Raw genomic sequence first — 23,830 nt, forward strand, 5'->3', positions numbered from 1 at the left:
TGAAGCCTGCTATGTACAAGTTCTGTTCTCACATTGACCTTTCGTGGAAACCCCCTGTGCTTCGACTAGTCCTGATTTTCTTTCTTCTGTCTACACTATGGAACTTGCCACGGTGGACTGCAAAAGGGCTCTGTGGAGACCCCTCAAGGTTTTACCAACCACCTGAAACCCAGCATGGAACCTACATGGTGGAACCGAGGGATAGCATCAAATGTCTTCAGGAAGAATTGACTCTTTCATACAAGAAAGTTACAAGTTGCTTACTGTGTGTGTGTGTGTGTGTGTGTGTGTGTGTGTGTGTGTGTGTGTTAGGGATGAAACCTGGGACCTCGCAGATGCTGGGCAAGCACCTATCACTGACCTCCAGCTCCAAACCCCCATGAGCTACTTTTTAATTCGAGCCCAAACGGGAGGTAGGAAAGCAAACTTTTGACTCCCCTGGCATCCTGACAAGGAGGTGCCCTCGCTCTCAGATGAGAACTGCTCTGTGCACCTGGTAGATATTGACAAGCCAGGTGTGTGATGTTGGTGCCAAATCCACAACATCAAAACATCCAAAAAAGACATGAGACCCTGGGTGAAACTGTTCCAGGCCCGACAGATCCGAGTTAGCACAGGTGGACGGAGGGTAAGGAAAGCAGATGAAAACAAAACGGATTTTAATGATTATAACTTTTTGTGAAATATACTGAATGTTCAAGTGGATCTTAAAGATACTCTCAATTTGCAACCAGGGTTGCTTTACACTGTGGGTTTCAAAAGGTTTGGCTCTATTTCACGGAATCAAAGACTCTAGTGTCAAAGGAATCTTCAGAGACAACGAAATCAAGTCTCTTAAAGGGGCAGCAGCGAGTAGTGGTCGGAGCACCTGGCTCCTCCCCTGGACAAGAGACTCAGTTTTGAGAACTAGAGATTGGGAGGATGGGACCCATCTAGCATTGTCGTGAGGGTTACAGATGATGTGTATAAAGCTCCTAGCACACAGCAAAAGCTCAAAGCAGAAGCACAACTCCAGTAATAACCCTTAACTCGACAGAGAGAGACACTGAAGCCTGGTCCCACCACATGTCATTTGGGACCTTCTCAAAAGCAAATCCTTCTTTAGGGACCCACAGCTGAGAAGAGACCTTTTTGTCCCTGTTACTAAAGAATGATGCCATAAGCCCCCTGGGTTACGGCGGAGTCATGCTGGGAGAGTCCCCCATTCTCTTCACAGCTTCTGACTGAAAAAATCAGCAAAGCCCTTCAGAGGCACAGAAACTCACTCTCACTAGAAACCATGGCTAGAAGGATCTTCAACCCAGAGCCAATGAGTCTGGATGGAGACACACGCGAATGAACTGTGTGTGCTCCGTTCTTTGAAGGCAGCAGTGCTGCTCTGGAATGAGTCTGGAAAAGATTCTGTCCACGTGCTTGGTTGGTCCATGGGCTCCACTGACCAGAGAAGCAAACGGCCAAGGCCCATTGCCGCCTGACAGAAAGGACATCCCCCTTTCTCCCCACATCCAGGCCTCTTTTTCTGTATTCATGCAGAGGCTCCCAGCTGAAGGCACAGCGAGGGCTGAGGGAGGAGGAGCATGCAGGTCCTGACCAGCAAATGGAGCCCGAAGACTGTGGAAGCTCTCTGTGCTGTGGCAGGGTGTCTTCCCAGCACTGAATCCCAACCAGACTGCGACTGGCTCCCCAAGGGGAGGCGAGCTGACCTCAGGCCACAGAATGACTGGAGATGAATTCACCCTGGGTAACAGGGATGGGGCTAGGAGCTCCATGAATCAGCCCACCCTCTCCGTGAGAAACAGACACCCCATACAGCAGGGGACACCCATGCATGGTGTCACATAAACGGCAGACATGCTGGCCAACATGGAGCCTCTTTCTTTGGTCAAAGATGAGGAATCAAAAAAGACTAATGCCAGCAGCCTATGGAGACAGTCACCTCAGTAAATGTGACATCTTAGCAACCTCAAGAGCAAAAGGGTTTCTCAACAGCCTTGGGCCAGGCACAGAGGCAGAGTCAGGGCAAATGGGCTCCTTACTTATCCTCCTGCAAAAGTCCTGCTTGGCCTGTGGTGACACCAGCTTCCTGTCACCAGAACTCACTACTTACCGCATGAACAGGGTTGCACTGGTCGATAGGGCTTTTAAAATCCGTCCTTAACTCATCGAAGGCAATGATCTGGAACAGAACACAGAACCAGGATGTTAGTGCCTAGGTAAGTTGATGCACCATCTCAGAAGCTTCCGATAGCTTCGTTTCCACATATCACAGAAGCAAGTGGGTCCAGGTGACACAGACTGGCCAGGAACTGGTCACTGTTGAAACTGGGGATGGGCACAGGAGGTTGATTACTTTCTTCCATCTACTGTGTATGTTTTAAAAATTCCCAAATAACTTTATTTTTTAAAGTTTCCTGTTCTTTATAAAGACATACGGCAACTCTACCCTGGTGGGGTCAGGTTAGAATTTTGAGAAAGGCACAAAAATTTAAAACTTCAAACCAGTACTTTCAGCTCCTTCCCTTCCAGGAAGGAACATTTAGTTTTTATTTCTGTGTATTTGGGCAGAGATGCTGATTAGAAATCAAAGGAAAGGGAGAAAAAAGAAAAGCAATGTAGCAGAGATGATAAGAAGGAAAAGAACCCAATCTCCAGGCAACAGTCCACAGATGAACAGACGCTTCTGGGTAGTCCGTGATTCACAGCTTAGTCCTTTAGACTGTGAGTCTGAAGTTTGTTTTGGACAAAAACCTCAGAGCTCCTCAGAGAGCAATGGTTTCCCCATGCATCTGGAAGGAAAATGGTGGAGGGAACCTTCTCCAGTAACAGAATGAGGCATGGCCCATCCAGGTACTAGGCTCTCAAACCCATATCCAAACGCCAACCTCCTTATCTGCAACACAAATGGCAGAAGAAAGGCCAGGGCAGTCTCCTCTCTTAGTGTGGAGGAATTAAATATGTTCAGCAAAGTCTTCCCACTACTACAATCTGGATCTGAAGTGTCCCCCAAAGTCCCACAGGCTAAAGGGTTGGTTTCCAACCTGTGATGCTACTGGAAAGTGGTAGGATATATAGGAGGGCCTAGTGGGAGAAGTCAGGTCACTGGGGGTGTATCCTCGAAGGGAATATTAGACCCCAGACCCTTCCTGTCTGTTTGTTTCTCTTTTGTTTTCTTTCTTCCTGGTCACCATGAAGTAAGCAAACCTCTACCACATGCTTCCAGCAATAGACCAACCAACCATGAACTGAAACTTCTGAAATCATGAGCTCAAATAAACCTTCCCTCCTTATAAGTTGTTTATCTCAGGTATTTTGTCATAGTACCAGAAAGCTAACTAACAAGCCAGACTCAGAGGCACATGCCTGAAATCCCACCAGCTCAGGAGTCTGAGTCAGGAGGATTGCAAGTTTAGAGCCAGTCTCAGCAATTTAGCAAGGTCCTCTCTCTAAATAAAATATAAAAAGGGATGGGGATGTGGCTCAGTGGTTAAGCGCCCCTGGGTTCAATCCCAGTACAAAAAAAAAAAAAAAAAAAAGCAAGCAAGGTAAGGTGACTAACATACCTACTGAACATAAATGGGCATAACCAGCAAAGGCATCTCCTGGGGGATTTCTGAACACATGGCAGAGCTGCTGAAGCAAGGAAACCAGCTCAGCAACCCTGAGCGTTGCCAGTCAAACAACATGGGGCTGAGAGTAAGGGAAAGCAATCTCCCCCTTCAAAGCAAGCATAATTTAAAGCAGTCGTAAGTCATCCTGATTTCAATACATCTACAGAATGAGAGCAAAATGCTAGTACGACTCATATTCAACAGAGACTCTTCTATATCATCCCCTGCTGGGTAGTTAATTGCCCATCCTGGACTTAAGCTCTTTGGTAACAAAAAACTTGCTTCTTACTGAGGATGCTCATTCCGTTTCTTGCTCCCTCAAATTAATTATTGCCTTCCTCTATGGAGCAAGCACAGGACTCCCTAAAACTTCCATCCACAGTCAGAGCCAGGGTCAGCAAATCACAGCCTGCAGGCCAAACCTGCTCATCACCTGCTTCTGTATGAACCTGAACTAAGAATGGTTTTCACATTCTTAAGAGTCAAAAAAAATCCGAAGAAGATTTTTGTGATGTGAAAATTATGTTAAATTCCAACTTTAGAGTCCATAGAAAGTTTTATTGGAACTCAGTCACATTCATCCTTCTATCTATACTGCTTTTGCACTGCAATGACAGAGTTAAGATTCTATGGCCTCTATTACTTTTTATAGAAAAAAACTTATGTGAATGCTGATTTACAAGGTGGGGGGCGTGCTACGGAAGGATGAAGTTACTATAGATTACAAAGAGGGGAGTGAAGGGAGGGGAGGGGCATGGGGATGGGAAGGATAGTAGAATGAGTCAGACATTATTACCCCATGTACATGTATAACTATATGACTGGTGGGATTCTACATCACGTACAACCAGAAGAATGAGAAATTATATTCCATTATATATGATGTATCAAAGTGCATTCTACTGACATGTATAACTCATTAGAACAAATAAAAAATAAATAAAAGTTCTTTAAAAAGAATAGTCAAACTACACAGTCACTTCACCAAAGAAGACATATAATCGATCAACATATATATGAAAAAATGTTCAATATCTCTAGCAATTTGAGAAATGCAAATCAAAAGTACTCTTAAGATTTCGTCTCACTCCAATCAGAATGGGAATTATCAAGAATTCAAGCAACAATAGGTGTTGGCTAGGATGTGGGGAAAAAGGTACACTCATACATTGCTGGTGGGACTGCAAATTGGTGCAACCACTTTGGAAAGCAGTGTGGAGATTCCTCAGAAAGCTTGGAATGGAACCACCATTTGACCCAGCTATCCCACTCCTCAGGTTATATTCTAAGGTCTTAAAATCAACATACTATATTGATGCAGCCACATCAATGTTTATAGCAGCTCAGCTCACAATAGCTAAACTATGGAACCAACATAGGTGCCCTTCAACCAATGAATAGATAAAGAAAATGTGATATATATATCACACACACACACACACACACACACACACACACATATATATCTCACATATATATGTATACACATGATGGAAAATTATTCAGCTTTAAAGAAGAATAAAATCATGGCATTTATTGGTAAATGGATGAAGTTAGAGAATATCATGCTAAGCAAAAGAAGCCAAATCCATAAAAACCAAAGGCCAAATGTTCTCTCTGATATGTGGACGCTAATTCACAATAAGGGGGAGTGACTAGGGAAGAACAGAGTTGCTTTATATTAGATAGAGGGGAGTGAAGGGAGGGGAGGGGCTTGGGGGTAGGAAGGATAGCTGAGTGAAACAGACAGTATTACCTCATGTACATGTATGACTACATGACCAACATGATCCTACAATACGTACAATCTTGAAAATGAGAAGTTTTACTCCACTTATGTATGATTTATCGGAATGTATAAATGCATTCTACTGTCATGTACAACTAATTAGAACAAATAAAAATATTTTAGAAATAAATAAATTTTAAAAAACATCAAGGAAGAAGAATTTTGATTTATACTACCAAATTAATGTAAGAATAGGAAACTTGGAATGTTAAAATGTTTTATTTTAAATTTAATAAGGCTGTATCTCATTAATATATAAAAAATAAGAAGAATAATCAGATATTAGAAGGTTTTATTTGTTTGTTTTTTAAATTTATTTTTATTGTAATCAAATGGGATACATGTTGTTTCTCTGTTTGTACATGGAGTAAAGCCATACCATTTGTGTAATCATACATTTACATAGGGTAATGTTGTTTGATTCATTCTGTTATTTTTTCCTTCCCCACCACCCCTCCCACCCCTCTTTTCCCTCTATACAGTCCCTCCTTCCTCCATTCTTGTCCCCTCCCGACCCCATTATGTGTCATCATCCGCTTATCAGCGAGATCATTCTTCCTTTGGTTTTTTGAGATTGGCTTATCTCACTTAGCATAATATTCTCCAATTTCATCCATTTGCCTGCAAATGCCATAATTTTATCATTCTTTATGGCTGAGTAATATTCCATTGTATAAATATACCACAGTTTCTTTATCCATTCATCAATTGAAGGACATCTAGGTTGGTTCCACAATCTAGCTATTGTGAACTGAGCAGCTATGAACATTGATGTGGCTGTATCTCTGTAGTATGCTGATTTTACATCCTTTGGGTATAGGCCAAGAGTGGGATAGCTGGGTCAAATGGTGGTTCCATTCCAAGCCTTCTGAGGAATCTCCATACTGCTTTCCAGAGTGGCTGCACTAATTTGCAACTCCACCAGCAATGTATGAATGTACCTTTTTCCTCACATCCTCTCCAACACCTATTGTTGCTTGTATTCTTGATAATCACCATTCTAATTGGGGTGAGATGGAATCTTAGGGTAGTTTTGATTTGCATTTCTCTTATTACTAGAGAAGTTGAACATTCTTTCATATGTCTGTTGATTGCTTGTACATCTTCTGTGAAGTGTCTGTTCATATCCTTAGCCCATTTGTTGATTGGGTTATTTGAATTCTTGGTGTAGAGTTTTTTGAGTTCTTTATAGATTCTGGAGATTAGTGCTCTATCTGAAGTATGATGGCAAAGATTTTCTCCCACTCTGTAGAGTGAATTCTTCCAGATGAATTTCTGGGTTTTTTATTCTTTCAGATGAATTTCACTCTTTCTTCGCATTACTGATAGTTTCCTTTGCTGAGAGAAAGGTTTTTAGTTTGAATCTATCCCAGTTATTGATTCTTGCTTTTATTTCTTGTGCTATGGGAGTCCTGTTATGGAAGTCTGATCCTAGGCCAACATGTTGAAGATTTGAACCTACTTTTTCTTCTATAAGATGAAGGGTCTCTGGTTTGATTCCGAAGTCCTTGAACCATTTTGAGTTGAGTTCTGTGCAGGGTGAGAAAGAGGGGTTTAGTTTCAGTCTGCTGCATATGAATTTCCAGTTTTCCCAGCACCATTTGTTGAAGAGGCTATCTTTTCTCCGTTGCATATTTTTGGCCCCTTTGTCTAGTATGAGAAAATTGTATTTATTTGGGTTTGTGTCCATGTCCTCTATTTTGTACCATTGATCTACCTGTCTATTTTGGTACCAGTACCATGCCATTTTTGTTACTATTGCTTTGTAATAGAGTTGAAGATCTGGTATTGCGATACCCCCTGCTTTACTCTTCCTGGTAAGGATTGCTTTAGCTATTCTGGGTTTTTTATTCTTCCAGATGAATTTCATGATTGCTTGCTCTATTTCTTTTTTTTTTTTTTATTGTAAACAAATGGGATACATGATGTTTCCCTGTTTGTACATGGCATAAAGGCATACCATTTGTGTAATCATAAATTTACATAGGGTAATGTTGTTTGATTCATTCTGTTATTTTTTTCCCTTCCCCCCCACCCCTCCCACCCCTCTTTTCCCTCTATACAGTCCTTCCTTCCTCCATTCTTGCCCCCCTCCCTAACCCTAACTCTAACCCTAACACTAACCCCTCCCACCCCCCATTATGTGTCATCATCCACTTATTAGCGATATCATTTGTTCATTGGTTTTTTGAGATTGGCTTATCTCACTTAGCATGATATTCCCCAGTTTCATCCATTTGCCTGCAAATGCCATAATTTTATCATTCTTTATGGCTGAGTAATACTCCATTGTATATATATACCACAGTTTCTTTATCCATTCATCAATTGAAGGACATCTAGGTTGGTTCCACAATCTAGCTATTGTGAATTGAGCAGCTATGAACATTGATGTGGCTGTATCTCTGTAATATGCTGATTTTACGTCCTTTGGGTATAGGCCAAGGAGTGGGATAGCTGGGTCATAAGGTGGTTCCATTCCAAGTTTTCTGAGGATTCTCCACACTGCTTTCCAGAGTGACTGCACTAAATTCCAGCCCCACCAGCAATGTATGAGTGTACCTTTCTCCCCACATCCTCGCCAACACCTGTTGTTGCTTGTATTCTTGATAATCGCCATTCTAATTGGGGTGAGATGGAATCTTAGGGTGGTTTTGATTTGCATTTCTCTTATTACTAGAGATGTTGAACATTTTTCCATATGTTTGTTGATTGCTTGTAGATCTTCTGTGAAGTGTCTATTCATTTCCTTAGCCCATTTGTCGATTGGATTATTTGCATTCTTGGTGTAGAGTTTTTTGAGTTCTTTATAGATTCTGGAGATTAGCGCTCTATCTGAAGTATGATTGGCAAAGATTTTCTCCCACTCTTTAGGCTCTTTCTTTGCATTGCTGATAGTTTCCTTTGCTGAGAGAAAGGTTTTTAGTTTGAATCTATCCCAGTTATTAATTCTTGCTTTTATTTCTTGTGCTATGGGAGTCCTGTTGAGGAAGTCTGGTCCTAAGCCGACATGTTGAAGCTCTGGACCTACTTTTTCTTCTAGAAGATGCAAGGTCTCTGGTCTGATTCCGAGATCCTTAATCCATTTTGAGTTTAGTTTCGTGCATGGTGAGAGATATGGGTTTAGTTTCATTCTGTTGCATATGGATTTCCAATTCTCCCAGCACCATTTGTTGAAGAGGCTATCTTTTCTACAATGCATATTTTTGGCCCCTTTGTCTAGTATGAGAAAATTGTATTTATTTGGGTTTGTGTCCGTGTCCTCTATTCTGTACCATTGATGCACCTCTCTATTTTGGTACCAATACCATGCCGTTTTTGTTACTATTGCTTTGTAGTAGAGTTGAAGATCTGGTATTGCAATACTCCCTGCTTCACTCTTTCTGCCAAGGATTGCTTTAGCTATTCTGGGTTTTTTATTCTTCCAGATGAATTTCATAATTTCTTGCTCTATTTCTGTAAGGTACATCATTGGGATTTTAATTGGAATTGCATTGAATCTGTATAGAACTTTTGGTAGTATGGCCATTTTGACAATATTAATTCTTCCTATCCAAGAACATGGGAGATCTTTCCATCTTCTAAGGTTTTCTTTAATTTCTTTCTTTAGTGTTCTGTAGTTCTCATTGTAGAGGTCTTTCACCTCTTTTGTGAGATTGATTCCCAAGCATTTTATTTTTTTCAAGGCTATTGTGAATGGGGTAGTTTTCCTAATTATTCTTCCAAAGATTCATCACTTATGTATAAAAATGCATTGGATTTATGAGCATTGATCTTATATCCCGCTACTTTACTGAATTCACTTATGAGTTCTAAAAGTTTTCTGGTGGAATTTCCTGGTTCCTCTAAATAAATAATCATGTCATCAGCAAATAGGGATAGTTTGAGTTCTTCTTTTCCTATTTGTATCCCTTTAATTTCTTTGGTCTGTCTAATTGCTCTGGCTAGAGTTTCAAGAACAACGTTGAATAGAAGTGGTGAAAGAGGGCATCCCTGCCTTGTTCCAGTTTTTAGGGGGGAATGCTTTCAGTTTTTCACCATTTAGAATGATATTGGCCATGGGCTTAGCATAGATGGCCTTTACAATGTTAAGGAATGTTCCCACTATCCCTATTTTTTCTAGTGTTTTGAGCATGAAGGGATGCTGTATTTTATCAAATGCTTTTTCTGCATCTATTGAAATAATCATGTGATTCTTCACTTTAAGTCTGTCGATATGATGAATTACATTTATTGATTTCCGGATGTTGAACCAACCTTGCATTCCTGGGATGAAACCCACTTTATCGTGGTGCACTATCTTTTTAATATATTTTTGTATGCAATTTGCTAAGATTTTGTTGAGAATTTTTGCATCAATGTTCATTAAGGATATTGTTCTGAAATTTTCTTTCCTCGATGTGTCTCTGTCTGGTTTAGGTATCAGGGTGATATTGGCTTCATAGAATGAGTTTGGGAGGGTTCCCTCCTCTTCTATTTCATGGAATACTTTGAGGAGTATTGGAATGAGCTCTTCTTTAAAGGTTTTGTAGAACTCAGTTGAGAACCCATCTGGTCCCGAACTTTTCTTTGTTGGTAGGCTTTTGATGCCTTCTTCTATTTCATTACCTGAAATTGATTTATTTAAATTGTGTATGTCCTCCTCGTTCAGTTTAGGTAATTCATATGTCTCTAGAAACCTGTTGATGTCTTTGAGATTTTCTGATTTGTTGGAGTATAGACTTTCAAAATAGCTTCTAATTATATTTTGTATTTCAGTCATGTCAGTTGTGATATTTCCATGTTCATTCCGAATTTTAGTAATTCGAGTTTTCTCTCTCCTTATCTTTGTTAGTGAGGTGAAGGGTTTATCAATTTTGTTTATTTTTTCTAAGAACCAACTAGTTATTTTGTCAATATTTTCTATTGTTTCTTTTGTTTCAATTTCATTGATTTCAGCTCTGATTTTTAACTATTTCCTGTCTTCTACTACTTTTGGTGTTGGTCTGTTCTTCTTTTTCTAGGGCTTTAAGCTGTAAAGACGTTTATTTGTTGATTTTTTCTTCTTTTATTGAATACGCTCCATGAAATAAATCTTCCTCTAAGTACTGCTTTCAAAGTGTCCCAGAGATTTTGATATGATGTGTCTTTGTTCTCATTTACTTCTAAGAATTTTTTAATTTCCCTCCTGATGTCTTCTGTTATCCATTCATCATATAATAGCGTATTATTTAATCTCCAGGTGTTGGAGTAGTTTCTGTTTTTTATTCTGTCATTTATTTCTAATTTCAATCCATTATGATCTGATAGAATACAGGGTAGTATCTCTGTCTTCTTATATTTGCTAACATTAGCTTTATGGCATAAAATATGGTCTATTTTAGTGAAGGATCCATGTGCTGCTGAGAAGAAGGTATATTTGCTCTTTGTTGGATGGTATATTCTATATATGTCCGTTAAGTCTAAATTGTTGATTGTGTTATTGAGATCTATGGTTTCTTTATTCAATTTTTGTTTGGATGATCTATCCAGTGGTGAGAGAGGTGTGTTAAAATCACCTAGTATTATTGTGTTGTGGTCTATTTGATTTCTGGAATTGAGAAGGATTTGTTTGATGTACAAGGATGAGCCAATGTTTGGGGCATAGATATTTATGATTGTTATGTCTTGCTGATTTATGCTTCCCTTAAGCAGTATGAAATGTCCTTCTTTATCCCTTCTGACTAACTTTGGCTTGAAGTTCACGTTATCTGAAATGAGGATGGATACTCCATTTTTTTTTGCTGTGTCCATGTGCATGGTATGTTTTTTCCCATCCTTTCACCTTTAGTCTGTGGGTATCTCTTTCTATGAGATGAGTCTCTTGCAGGCAGCATATTGTTGAATTTTTCTTTTTAAGCCAATCTGCCAGTCTATGTCTTTTGATTGATGAGTTCAGGCCATTAACATTCAGGATTATTATTGAGATATGACTTGTATTTCCAGTCATTTGGCTCAGTTTTGTTTTTTGACATGACTCGGTATCTCCTTTATTTGGTTATTCCTTTAGGATAGTTCCTCCAATTGCTGATTTGCATCATTGTTTTTCATCTCTTCCTCATGGAATATTTTGCTAAGAATGCTCTGTAATGCCAGCTTTCTTTTTGTAAATTCTTTTAGTTTTTGTTTATCATGGAAGGATTTTATTTTGTCATCAAATCTGAAAGTAAGTTTTGCTGGGTAAAAGATTCTTGGTTGGCATCCATTTTCTTTCAGGGCTTGAAAAATGTTGTTCCAGGCCCTTCTAGCTTTTAGGGTCTGGATTGAAAAATCTGCTGATATCCTTATTGGTTTCCCCCTGAATGTAATTTGATTCTTTTCTCTCATGGCCTTTAAAATTCTGTCTTTATTTTGTATGTTAGGTATTTTCATAATAATGTGCCTTGGTGTGGGTCTGTTGTAAATTTGTGTATTTGGAGTCCTATAAGTCTCTTGTACTTGGTTTTCCATTTCATTCTTCAGATTTTAGAAATTTTCTGATATTATTTCATTGAAAAGATTGTTCATTCCTTTGGTTCGTTACTCTGTGCCTTCCTCAATCCCAATAATTCTTAAATTTGGCCTTTTCATGATAGCCCATAATTCTTATAGATTCTGTTTATGATTTCTTACCATCTTCTCTTTTTGGCCAACTTTGTTTTCAAGATTAAATATTTTGTCTTCAATGTCTGAGGTTCTGTCTTCCAGGTGTTCTATCCTATTGGTTATGCTTTCTATGGAGTTTTTAATTTGGTTATTGTTTCCTTCATTTCAAGCATTTCTGTTTGGTTTTTTTCCAGTATCTCTAACTCTTTATTGAAATGATCTCTTGCTTCCCGTATTTGGTCTTTTAACTGTTGATTGGTGTGATCATTTAATGTCTGCATTTGCTCTTTCATCTCCTCCTTCAATGCCTGCATTTGATCTTTCATCTCCTCATTTGCTTCTCTGATTGTTTAAATTATGTACATTCTGAACTCCCTTTCTAACATTTCTTCTGCTGTGCTGTCATTGGGTTTTATTGATATAGTATCTAGGTTTGTTTGGAACATTTTCTTCCCTTGTTTTCTCATATTGGTCAGATATCAGTGGGACTCTGAGATATTGCAGATTTCCTCTATTGGCTTATAGTGTCCCAGTAGATTTCCAGTGTATCACCTCCCAGCCTTCAGTAGCCTGGAGGAACTTGATAATGCAGTGCTTCCAAAGAAAGCTGCCCCTGGCCTGCCACTGGGTGCGGGATTGGGGAGTGGGTGTGCTCAGAAAGTCTCTCACTAGGCGGGTCTACTCTGAGAAGCTGGCTGTGGACCGGGCCTGCCGCCAGATGGAGCCGGGCTGCTCGGGAAAGCCTCTTGCCACCCTGCCCTGCTCTGAAAAGCTGCTCACTGTCCCAGCCTGCCGCCTGGGCCGAGCTTCACCCAGTGGGAGCAACTCACCCAGCGTCTCTGAGTTGGTCTGAGTCTCTCAATACCTCCTCTTCTTGAATCCTGAGTTCTGGAGCAACAGGAGATGCAGTCACCCTCTAGTCCGCCATCTTGAAAATCCCCCCAGACATTAGGAGTCTATTTAAAAGTTGTTGTTAGTCATTTTGCTATATGACTGAACCAAAAAAAGTTCATTTCATTAGAGTCAATACTTTTTTCAAATTATTTTTAACTGATAATTGGAAAATATTATCCTAACCACACAACAAACAGGTATTCATTGTATTATGGGGAAAAAAGCTTGCTGTCCCCTGGTCTATTCTTTTATTTGCCCTCTAAATTTGCACAGTCTAAGAGAGCAGCCATAAGTCACATTTTTATGAATTAAAATTAAATTAAAAATTTGGTTTGCCACCACACGTTAAGTGTAACAGCTATTCAGTACCAGAGTATAAAGCATTTCCATCCCTGCAGAAATGCTATTCGAGAGCAGTGAGTGCTGAGAGGGACAGAATGGATCAAATTCTCCTTCATGTAGAAGCCCTTCAAGTATTGTCAGCTATTACGGCCCAAGCACAATTTTCTTTCCCAAGATAAATCTCTCTAACCATTATTTACACAAACTAGTGCTAAATTGCCTCATCATTCTAATTGCCTTCCACTGACATGACAGGTTGCAAATGTCCCTACTAAAATGTGGCTGCCAGAACCACATCCAAGGTGAGGTTGACAGGCACAGAGAGTAACAGCCTCACTCACCTACTCTGCTTTGCAACCTAGGTCTCTGTTAATGCAGCCTGACCATATTAGCTCTGTGTGTGTGTGTGTGTGTGTGTGTGTCACATCCCTGGATTTAAACCAAATTTACATTACTGAAAAGTCCTGAGTCTTTTTCATGTGCCTCAGTTAAACTCAGCTCACTTCATTTTGTAGGATTCAGGATTCAAAGTCCTAAGAAAAGGAATTGGTCTTTATCCATCTTCACTCTTCCTTACTCAGTCTGGTCCATCATTCCAATCTTTGAGACACGATCTGTCTCCCAGCTACAAATCCTAGTAAACATAATGTCCTCAGTATCCACGTCCACATCCACATTCCCCCTGGTGTCAGTGTGAGCCAGGCAGGACCACGGACAGAGCCTAAGCTGGCATCCCCCTCCTGTAAGATTGCCGTGGACACTCCATGGGCTATTATCTGTCCAGTAATAAGACCGTCCTCCATATTTTCATCCAGTCACTGGAAGCACGTCTCGGAACATCTGTCGAGGTCCCGTTAGTGCATGATATACAAGCCCCCCCAGACAGGCTGGGGGCCAAACTGTGGCTGTGACTGAAGACACACCTGGACCATCCCATCCTAGTCCCGTGCCTGTGTCCGCGGCCCTGTACCGTGCAGGCAGGTGGGTCTGGACTACACAAAGCAAAGGCAGCTGGTGCTTGAAGCAGGGAGAGAGGAGCTACTGGGGATGCTGAGCGTCTCAGACGTGCTGGAAGCAACCACTCGGCTCCTTACCTAAAGGAGGGGCAGAGAAGGAGAAGCAGGAAGTGGATCTGTACCTGTGGGTTCCATCAGATAAGGGCACTTCCTGGGTGCCTTCTGGTAATGGTGACGCCAACTGCAAGACACAGTCTTTCAGCATCGCATCCCAGGATCCATCCCTCATGAATCCCCCCACCCACTTGATGAGCATCTTCTATACACAATCCCTAGGCTAGTAAGTCACTGGAGACATGAGAGTCCACCAGACACAGCTACAGTCCTCAGCACATTCCCCACCCAGACAGGAAGACAAGCGTGTCAACAGGCAGCCATATGATGATGCGACAAGGGATACAATCGAGATGATCATAATCATGGCTGCCATTTATCACAGGCTCACCACATCAGGCGCGGGGCTATCTGCTGCCTTTGATTTATATCATGTAATCCTTTGGTCACGTCATGAGCTAGGTACTACTATTACCCGCATTTTAGAGATGAAGAAACTGAGACCAAATGTGGTTCAATAACTCACTCATGATCACCACCAGGATTCAAAGCAAAATCTGACTGACACTAAAGCCCAAGAAGTTACCATTACCTTATTCTGCCTCCCAATATATACAGAGAGGAGGAAAGAAGGAGTCTAAGGACACACAGAAGAATGAGCAACTAACCACACAAACTAAGACGAGCTTCCCTGAAGAAGCAAGATTGAAGTTACCCTCTGCTTAGCGAGGTTCACAAATAGATTCTCTGTTCCAACCTCCTGACAGGCCTCTGAGAACAGCAGCCATAGGCAGCACAGGGCTAGATCATCCTTTGGGTGCTGTGGACTTCTACCTGGAGCCCAGCTGCCAGCATCAGGGACAGACCGAGCATGATCCCAGGCTGGGCAAGGAGTGGCCAGCACTCCTTTAGTCCAGCTACACACACAGACCAGCTTCTCCACTGCACAGTTAGCCCAACACCTGAGAGTCATAGGCAAATTCGAACAGCTGATGATAAGACCATGTCAGATCTCACTCTTGTTTTGTAATTTATTTTAAAATTTAATACAGTAAAATGAATGCTTTTTGATGAAAAGTTCCACAAATCTTAACAGTGCACAGAATGAACTGCAGGGGAACTACTAATCTGTTCTCTATCCCTATAGTTTTGTCTTTTCCAGAAAGTCACAAAAATGGAACCATGCAGTAGGTAGGCTTTTGAGGTTGCCTACCTGCTTTCTCTCACTTAATGTATTTAAGATTCTGCCACATTGTTGTTTATATCAATTGTGGGTTCCTTTTCACTGCTGAGTAGTATTCCAGTCCATAGATGAACTACAGGTTGTCCGTTCATTCACCTGTTAGAGGATGCTTGGATTGTTTCTAGATTTTGACAATTATAAACAAGCCTGCAGAAAACATGTGTATAAAGATTTTTATCAAAATGTAAGGTTTTTTTTTTATTTCCTTGGATAAATGGAAGGGGAATTACTGAATCATGTAGTAAGGGTCTAAGATTCTAAGAAACTAACAAATGGTCTTCTAAAGTGGCTCTACCATTTTGCATTCCCACAAACAAGAGATGAGAGTTTCAGTTACTCAGCATCCTAGCCAAAAACTATTATCATCAGTGTTTTCAGTTTGTTTGGTTTTTGGTTTTTGGTTTTTTGCCATTCTAATAGGTATTTAGAGGTACCTCTTTATAGTTTTCATTTGCATTTCTCCAGTGAAAATGATGCTGGGTTTAGTTGTCATCTGGTATCTTCTTTGATGAAGTATATTCAAATCATTTGGCCCTTTTTAAAAATTCTATTGGTTTTCTCATTAATGACTTTTGAGGGTTCTTTATATATTTTGGATACAAGTTTATTGTAAGATATTTAATTTGCAAAGATTTTCTTCTAATCTGTAGCTTGTCTTTCATTCTTTTTGGGGGGTGGATTGAACTCAGGGGCACGCAACCACTGAGGCACATCCCCAGTCCTATTTTGTATTTTATTTAGAGACAGGGTCTCACTGAGTTGTTTTGGACCTTGAGGTTGCTGAAGCTGGCTTTGAACTTGAGATTCTCCTGCCTCAGCCTCCTGAACCACTGGAATTGTCTTTGATTGTTAACAGTATGTTCCTCAGAACTAAAGATTTTCATTTTGAGAGTCATCAGTTTTTCAGTTTTTAGATCTAAGAACTCCAGAGACCACAAAGATTTCCTTCTGTACTTTTTTCTAAGACAGTTTTCTCTGTGGGAAGATCTAAGATACAAGTTTAATTTCTTGAATAGATTTAGGACTATTCTGGTTATATGTTTCCTATTACATGAGCTTTGCTTGTCTGTGGCTTCGAGGATCTGTCCCATCACGTCCAAGTCGTCGGGTTGATGTTTCTGTTCGGAGCCTCCCTCACTGCTTATCCCACTCTCCCTCCGGGACATCTTCCAGCTTTATCATAAACACACTCTTGAGATGGGGGTTTGAATGAGCACAGAAAGGGCTGGGAACACAGGCAGCAGAGAAGTGGGAACAAAACTAGAGGAACAGGACTTCAAGACCCTACTAGCCAGGTCGTCTAGGTCCTACGTGGGGCTCAGCCCAGCCTGATAAGATGGCGCAAAAGTGAGGTTCTGGGGTGGTAGTTCAGAGCCATGCAAGATGGAGGGAGGAGAAGGGCAGACACCAGGACCTAGAGGAGGGCCACGCTGGACACTCCAGAAGAGGCAGAGCTAGGAGTCCAGGGACAACCACAGAGAAGTATAGAGAGGCAGGGAGCCACCGCAGAAACACACTAGAAGCTGTTCCTACAATGCTGGGCTTGAGCTCGGCTTAGACTAACTCATCCCCAAGGGACCTGCCTCAACCTTCCAGCCTGTTCTGTCCACACACACAGAGGGTCAAGAAGCATGATTCCCTCTAGCCCAACCAAAGACAAGAGGGATGCCAGTCACTGAGTCTGCCCTAAATCCAGACTACCTCCATGCCATCCAATCCAAACACCAGCTGTGGAGGTGCCTGGACCCACCCCAAGAGGCAGGGAAATGTAAAAACCCTCTAGAAAGAACCCCAGGATGCTTAGATCTTTAGGTCCAAAACATTTATAACTAGGAGATGCAAACTCACCCCGCTTTTCTGAAATAGTTAATTTGCTAAAAATAATCATGCTGCATTATGGCATGATTCCTGGAAGATGAAGAAATGATTGCAACTTCAATCTCCATTAGCTAATGAGTCCCCAGGGATGTCACATCAGAAAGTTTAGCATTAGGAGAACTGGTTTTCCCAGGGACCTTCTCCTCCTGTGTTTCCTCCACAGCATACCCCTATCTTGGAAAGATCTTACATGGTTGAACTATCACTACCTTGCATTCACGTTGCATTATCTTCATGAAATAGTTTGAGCTACACAAGAACTCTGTGGACTGAGTAAGAATTTCCCCCATAAGAAACACTGAGACACAGTTGTTGTTTGAATGACACTCTGCATTGCATGATGAGCAAAGTACAACCCACACAGACCCAGATCTCTGAGTCCTGAATCAGTTAGTGCTCCATCCAGCCCACATGCCACCCGTCTGTGTCTTAAAGGGGCAAAAAGAAAGTACTGAGTCACTAAAGATGCCCCCCAAAATGTGACTAGATGCCCACAAGGTATCTGGCACTGTTCTTGGCTCTGGAATACAGCAATGAGGAAGATAAGGTCTCTGCTATCATAGAGGCTGTAATCAGGGACAAGGATGGAGGAGATAATTAACAAATAGATAAGAAAAATATCAGAAAGGGAAACATGACAAAAATAAAATAGGTGATATGAAGAAATTAGAATGAGGTAGGTGATTGTATTAGCTTTCTGCCACTGTGACAAAAATACCTGAGAAAAACAACTTAAAGAGGAAAATATTTATTTTGGCTCATAGTTTCAGAGATTTCATTCCATGTTCAGCTGGTTCCATTGCTGTGGTAAGACAGAACATCATGGCAAAAAGGCATGGCAGAGGAAGACTGTTCACCTCATAGTGGCCAGAAGCAAAAGAGAAAGAGGAAGAACTGGGGACAAAATATACCCTCAAGGTCATGCCTCCAGTGATTTACTTCTCCCCACTAGGTTCTACCACTTACAGTTCCTACCATTTCCAAATATGCCATTCAAGTATGAACTGTCAGTGGACTCACCAGAGTCCTCGTGATCCAGTCACTACTCCAAAGCTCCACCTCTGAACAGTGATGCATTGGGAACTAAGTCTTCAATCCATGAGCCCTTGGGGGACATTCAAGATCCAAACCATAACAGTGATCAAGAAAGTTCCCTCGACGAGGTGTCATTTAGGCTAAGAAACCTGAACATGGAAGCCAGACATGGAAAGTTCTGGGGAAGAAAGTTCCTGGTAAGGAAGTTATCCTGCATGCAGAGGCTCCAAGCAGGGAACACTTGCAAGATGTGAAGCACAGAACAGCCCAGGGCATTTGAAGCAGCCAGGGTGAGCAACACAGTCAGCGGTAAGCGAGCAGGTGGAGGGCAAGGACTGGCTTGGAATCCCCCTCTGGGATGGGGCATATCCCACTGCAGCTCTCAAAACTAGATCAGTGCAGCAAGAAGCCCCATCGCTTCCACTGGGGGTGTGGCCCTTACGTGCCTTGTGGGACTGAGTGCATTTGCTGCTTGATGTCCCTCCTTCTAAGAAAACGAGTAAAAGGGTTGCGTGGAGAGGACCAAGGAGGACACTATGACACAGGTCAGTAAGCATGAAGTCAGTACTGATTGTGCAGACTTACCCATGGTGGGTGACGGCTTTCAGGTCCTTGCACCCCAATGAAAAGGCAGTGTTCAGAGGCCACGTGAAAAGAGATCATGAATCCCAGCAAGTCAGACCCAGGAAGCCAGAACATGAACGTGGGTTAATCCACCTCAGAGAAGAGTTAGGCCTTGAGAAAAGCCACCGAAGTTGTCTAATGATGGGGTTGTGCCCCAGCCCCCTCAAAACTCTGCCTAGAGGATTTAGTTCTGCCAAGAAGGGCTTAGCTCTATGTTTGGACTCAGCCAGCTCCATGCTCAACTCCTAGCCTCCTTGAACGGACCCTTTCTTGATTTCTCCATGCCATGGAGACTCAAAAAACTCATGTCCACCTGGCACCTTAGAATGTGACCTTACTTACAAACAGAGTCTTTGCAGATGTAATTAAGAAAGGTGAGGTCATACTAGAGTGGGGCCCTAAATCCAATGACAGTGTCCTGATAAAAGATAGAAAAAGGACGCTGGCACCGGGTTGGAGATTGCGAGGGAGGTGTCGCACTCCGCAGCTGGGGGGCGCCTGGGAGCTGCACCTCAGAAGTAAATCAAGATCTCACTTCCACTATGCAAAGTCCATCAGACTCGGCTGTGATCCAGCCTACGACTCCACAGGCCTGTGTGGAGCCACTACCTCCCCGTACGGATAGTTCACAAAAACAACCTACGAGTGCAACACTTAAAGACAAATTAAGGAAAACAAGATTGTCATTTAATTCCTGTTGCAGTGTGATAGAACGTCTTAAAGTAGAGAAGAAAGAAAATGATCAGACTGTTTCAGAGAAACCAGCATCTTCAAAAGAAGAAAACTCTTTGGAATTTCAAGAAAGTTCTAAAAACAAAGGCAGTGAATCTGAAGAACATGCACATTCAAAAAATACCAAGAAAATCAGTGCATGTAAATCGAAGTCACTTGATTTTGTGATTGAGAATGCTAAACAAGAGTTAAATGAAGAAAAAGCAGAATTGGTGAAGCAGGTTCAGGACAAAGAAGAGCTTCTTTGGAGGCTAAAACTAGTCAAAATATATAGATCAAAGAATAACCTGTCTCAGTTGAGTTGTTAATATCGAAGTGGAGAAACTGTAGCCAGCTCTTGCTTTCTGAGCTTCAGTCAGTTATGTCCGAAGAGAACAAGAAAGTAAGCCTTACTCAATGGATAGACCACTATGGGCTGGATGATCAATTGCTGCATTATACCAGATGTGAAGAAGAATTAACAGGTGTTTAATTAGTAATTTTTTTCTTGAGAAATATCTTTGAGAATGACAACTTAATGACAAGATACTTGCACATTTTAAAGGGGAGATATGCACATTAGGGCTTAGAGGAAGGTGTCTTGATGACATCAGTTTAGGCCACTCATAAATTTTAAGTTCTAAAATTTAGTGTTTTGGAAAGATTTGGCAAAGAAAACTTGACATTCAAAAATAAAATTAAAATCATTTGAAGAGTAATTTGGATAGTTCTGGAACCCTGTTTTAGTATATGACTTTGCTTTTTTGTAGCAGAAAATTTTATTTTCAGTGTTAAAAAAATAGTTCCATCTAGATGGGACTCCCTGAGGACTTGTGTTTTTCTAGTGCCTACCAGCCAGCCTCCATCAATCTACTACTTTGGGGCTGGGGGGTTGGGGGGGGCGGCAGGCAGGCATAGCGGCTAAATGTGGCAGGGGAATCATGATGCTCCTGGTGGTAGGGTTGGTGGGTGGTTTTTTGTTTTTTAATTTTTTTTCTTTTTAGATATACATGACAGTAGAGTGTATTTTGACATATACGTACATGGAGTATAACTTATTGTAATTAGATCCCATTCTTGTGGTCGAACATGATGTAGAGTTAAACTAGTTGTGTATTCATATACGAACATAAGAAAGTTATGTCCAATTCATTCTACAGGTTGGTGGTTTAAAAGTGCCTTTCCCTCTCTAGGTTTATGAATCTTGTTTCCATTCATTTGACATATTTTTTCACCTGCTGATCTAATAGGGTTATTGAACTTTATATGTCCAAAAAAAAAGTCAGAAAAAGACACACAGAGAGGAAGGCCATGCTACCAGGAAGGTGGCAATGGAGTGGTGCAGATCTGAGCCAAGGACCAGCATTGTCAGGACTCGTTAGCCAAGAAGAGGCTGGGAAGGGCTCGCCCCCCAGCTGTGACCCGGGCATCATGCAGACTGCAGACGTCCAGCTGCAGAACTGTGAGGGCAAAAGCTCCCATTGCCATAGCCACCTAGTCCATGGCACTTTGTTACGGCAGCCCTAGGAAAGAGAGGACCTCTATCTGCAAAATACCTGAAACTGTTGCTGCTGTAATCTCAGATGTTCTCGAGGGGGAAGAGCTTCCAGGGCCCCCTGAGAATGTAAGTGTGAAAGAAGAAAAAGCATCAGAGCAATCGCCTCCCCAGGGAAGCAGCTCACCCTGAGCCTCCCTGGGAGTCCCAGATCCCACACTCAGAGAGTGACTGTGACAGACAGGTCTGCCTTTCACTTCTGTTCCATGTCTTGTCCCAGTAGGAGCTATGCCTTCAAACCACAGCCCAAGCTGGAGGTCCCAGAGGCAGGAGGAAGATGGGGATGGGAGCCACTGTGTTGGGCGTAACACACACGTGGCTTATGTGTGAAACTGTACAGACATGAGACCTACAATCCCTTTATTCACTACTCCTAACCTCCCACAGGTAAGTGCTTCGTGGCTTCCGCATCCCCAAAAAGAGCTCAGCATTGTTTTCAAACTCAAAAGGCCTCTCTGGGGCTCTACATGGATACCAGCCACTTATCCAGTCTTTGCTCAGCCACCAAGGAGGCCGTGGTATATAAAAATGTTCATAACTAATTTCTACCCCTTCACCCACCGCCCACCTGCTTTCCTGAAATGAACAATACTGGAAGTCATGGGATGGTTGAAACTTTCCTGAGTATTTCCATTATATTCATTTTATGTAACATCCCAAACAGACAGACATGACACACACTTTCTAATTGAATGAGAGGTCATTATGAATGTCCAAGGCCACCCAGCTGATAGGGGCGAGCTGGAATCAGAATTCACCTCTCCTTCTAGCTTGACATTTTTGCGGGGAGCCGTGTAGTTTCATTGTCTTCTTAAGGGGGAATGAGGAGCATGTATTATTGTACCCATTCATTTGGGTGACAGGGTGACATGAGCCTGCTTTCTGAGGGTTCCAAGTCAATATATTTTCTGCTTAATCCTATATGCCCAAGAGCCTAGAGGAGGGAAGAAAACATCCATCCAGCACAGGGCCTGAGTCTTGTCCTAACCCCCATCCCACTTTGCCTCTGTATCAATCAAGGTGCTCCAGAGACAGAACCAACTGGATATATATGAATGTATATGTATAGATGTGTATATATTTATATATATATTATATATACATATATAGAGAGAAGTTGATAGATACATATATATAGATATAGATAGATATACATAAATTTAAAGAATTGCCTCCAGTAATTATGAAGGCTAAGAAATCCAAAATCTGAGATTCAAGTACAAAGGTCATCTGGTGGCAGAATTTTTCAAGGGAGATTTCTCTTTCCTTCTATTCAGGCCTTCAACTGAGTGGACAAGGCCCACCCACATTGAGGAAGACAATCTGCTTTACTCAAAGTCTACTATTTAATTGTTACACTTTTCCAAAAACACTTCACAGAAACATCCAGAATCATGTATGAACACACATCCAGGCACCATGGCCAGGTCAAATTGAACCATAAAATTAAACATCGCAACCCTCTAATACCAGGGAGAGTCAAGGACTCTGACTGACAGACCCTTGTCAGTGGGCCTGGTTGGAGAAAAATGACAGAGTGATCGTCCCAGTGGGTCCCTCTGTCACATGAGAAACCGTCATACATTTTGGCATCCGTCAGTGAGCTCATCTTAGGAAGGAAGCTGCCTTAAAATAAGTTGGAAAGAGTAGGCGACTGGCCTCCTCCATTTAGGGAGAGGAGCCTGTGGGACAGAGAAGAGACAGACCCGTCCTGACACCGTCTGCCCCGCCGCACACACAGGCAGCTTTTCATTGCCACAAGGGCGGGGGTCCACCCTCGTGAGCAGGCACTCCCTGTGCTGTGGGTCACCCAGAAACAGCTCCACGAAATGATGGAGCTGGGCCAATCCCAAAACCAGTGCCTGAAGGAGCAGAGCCCCTGAGACTCTGTACAGGAGGGCCACTGATCAGGGAGAAAACAAAACCTGCCCTTCTAGCAACCAGGCTTGACCCTTGCACCAATACCCGATGTCTGCCCCATGATTATCTGATCTAATACCACCATCCTCCCAAGCCCGCCCATATTCAGCAGCTGCTCCAACACATGGCCCTCCTCCCACCATCACAAGGGGAACCACCCTGTCTCTATGCCTCCCCGATCCCGACAGGGGCTACCTCTGCACTAGGAGGATGTCTCAGCTCAGGCTCAGCCCTGCCAGCTACCAACTGTGTGACCTCGGGCATGGCACTTCCCTTCTCCAGGCTGTCCTCATCTGTAAAATGGGAATAATAACCATCCCTACCTCAGCTGGCTGCAGTGAGTGTGAAATAGGAGACCTAGGCTGTGCGTCAGAACAGAGAAACATTTCTCTCAGCAAAGGAAACTATCAGAAATGTGAAGAGAGAGCCTACAGAGTGGGAGAATATTTTTGCCAACCATACTTCAGATAGAGCGCTAATTTCCAGAATCTATAAAGAACTCAAAAAACTCTACATGAAGAATACAAATAATCCAATCAACAAATGGGCTAAGGAAAT

At 42.0% G+C, this 23,830-nt stretch overlaps 1 protein-coding gene and 1 pseudogene across 2 annotated transcripts in view; one reads left to right on the forward strand and one right to left on the reverse strand.

Moving 5' to 3' along the window:
• Window positions 1–23,830, reverse strand: part of Cnih3 (cornichon family AMPA receptor auxiliary protein 3) — a 119,501-nt gene that overhangs the window by 53,314 nt on the left and 42,357 nt on the right. For both annotated transcript variants that reach the window (XM_047521743.1, XM_047521742.1), the window contains exon 2: window positions 2,108–2,176. In XM_047521743.1, coding sequence (XP_047377699.1) covers window positions 2,108–2,176 — 69 coding nt within the window. The remainder of the gene's footprint in view (window positions 1–2,107; window positions 2,177–23,830) is intronic.
• On the forward strand, window positions 19,614–20,290 carry LOC124962415 (swi5-dependent recombination DNA repair protein 1 homolog; annotated as a pseudogene).

The sequence above is a fragment of the Sciurus carolinensis genome, chromosome 12 (assembly GCF_902686445.1).
Source record: "Sciurus carolinensis chromosome 12, mSciCar1.2, whole genome shotgun sequence".
NCBI lineage: Eukaryota > Metazoa > Chordata > Mammalia > Rodentia > Sciuridae > Sciurus > Sciurus carolinensis.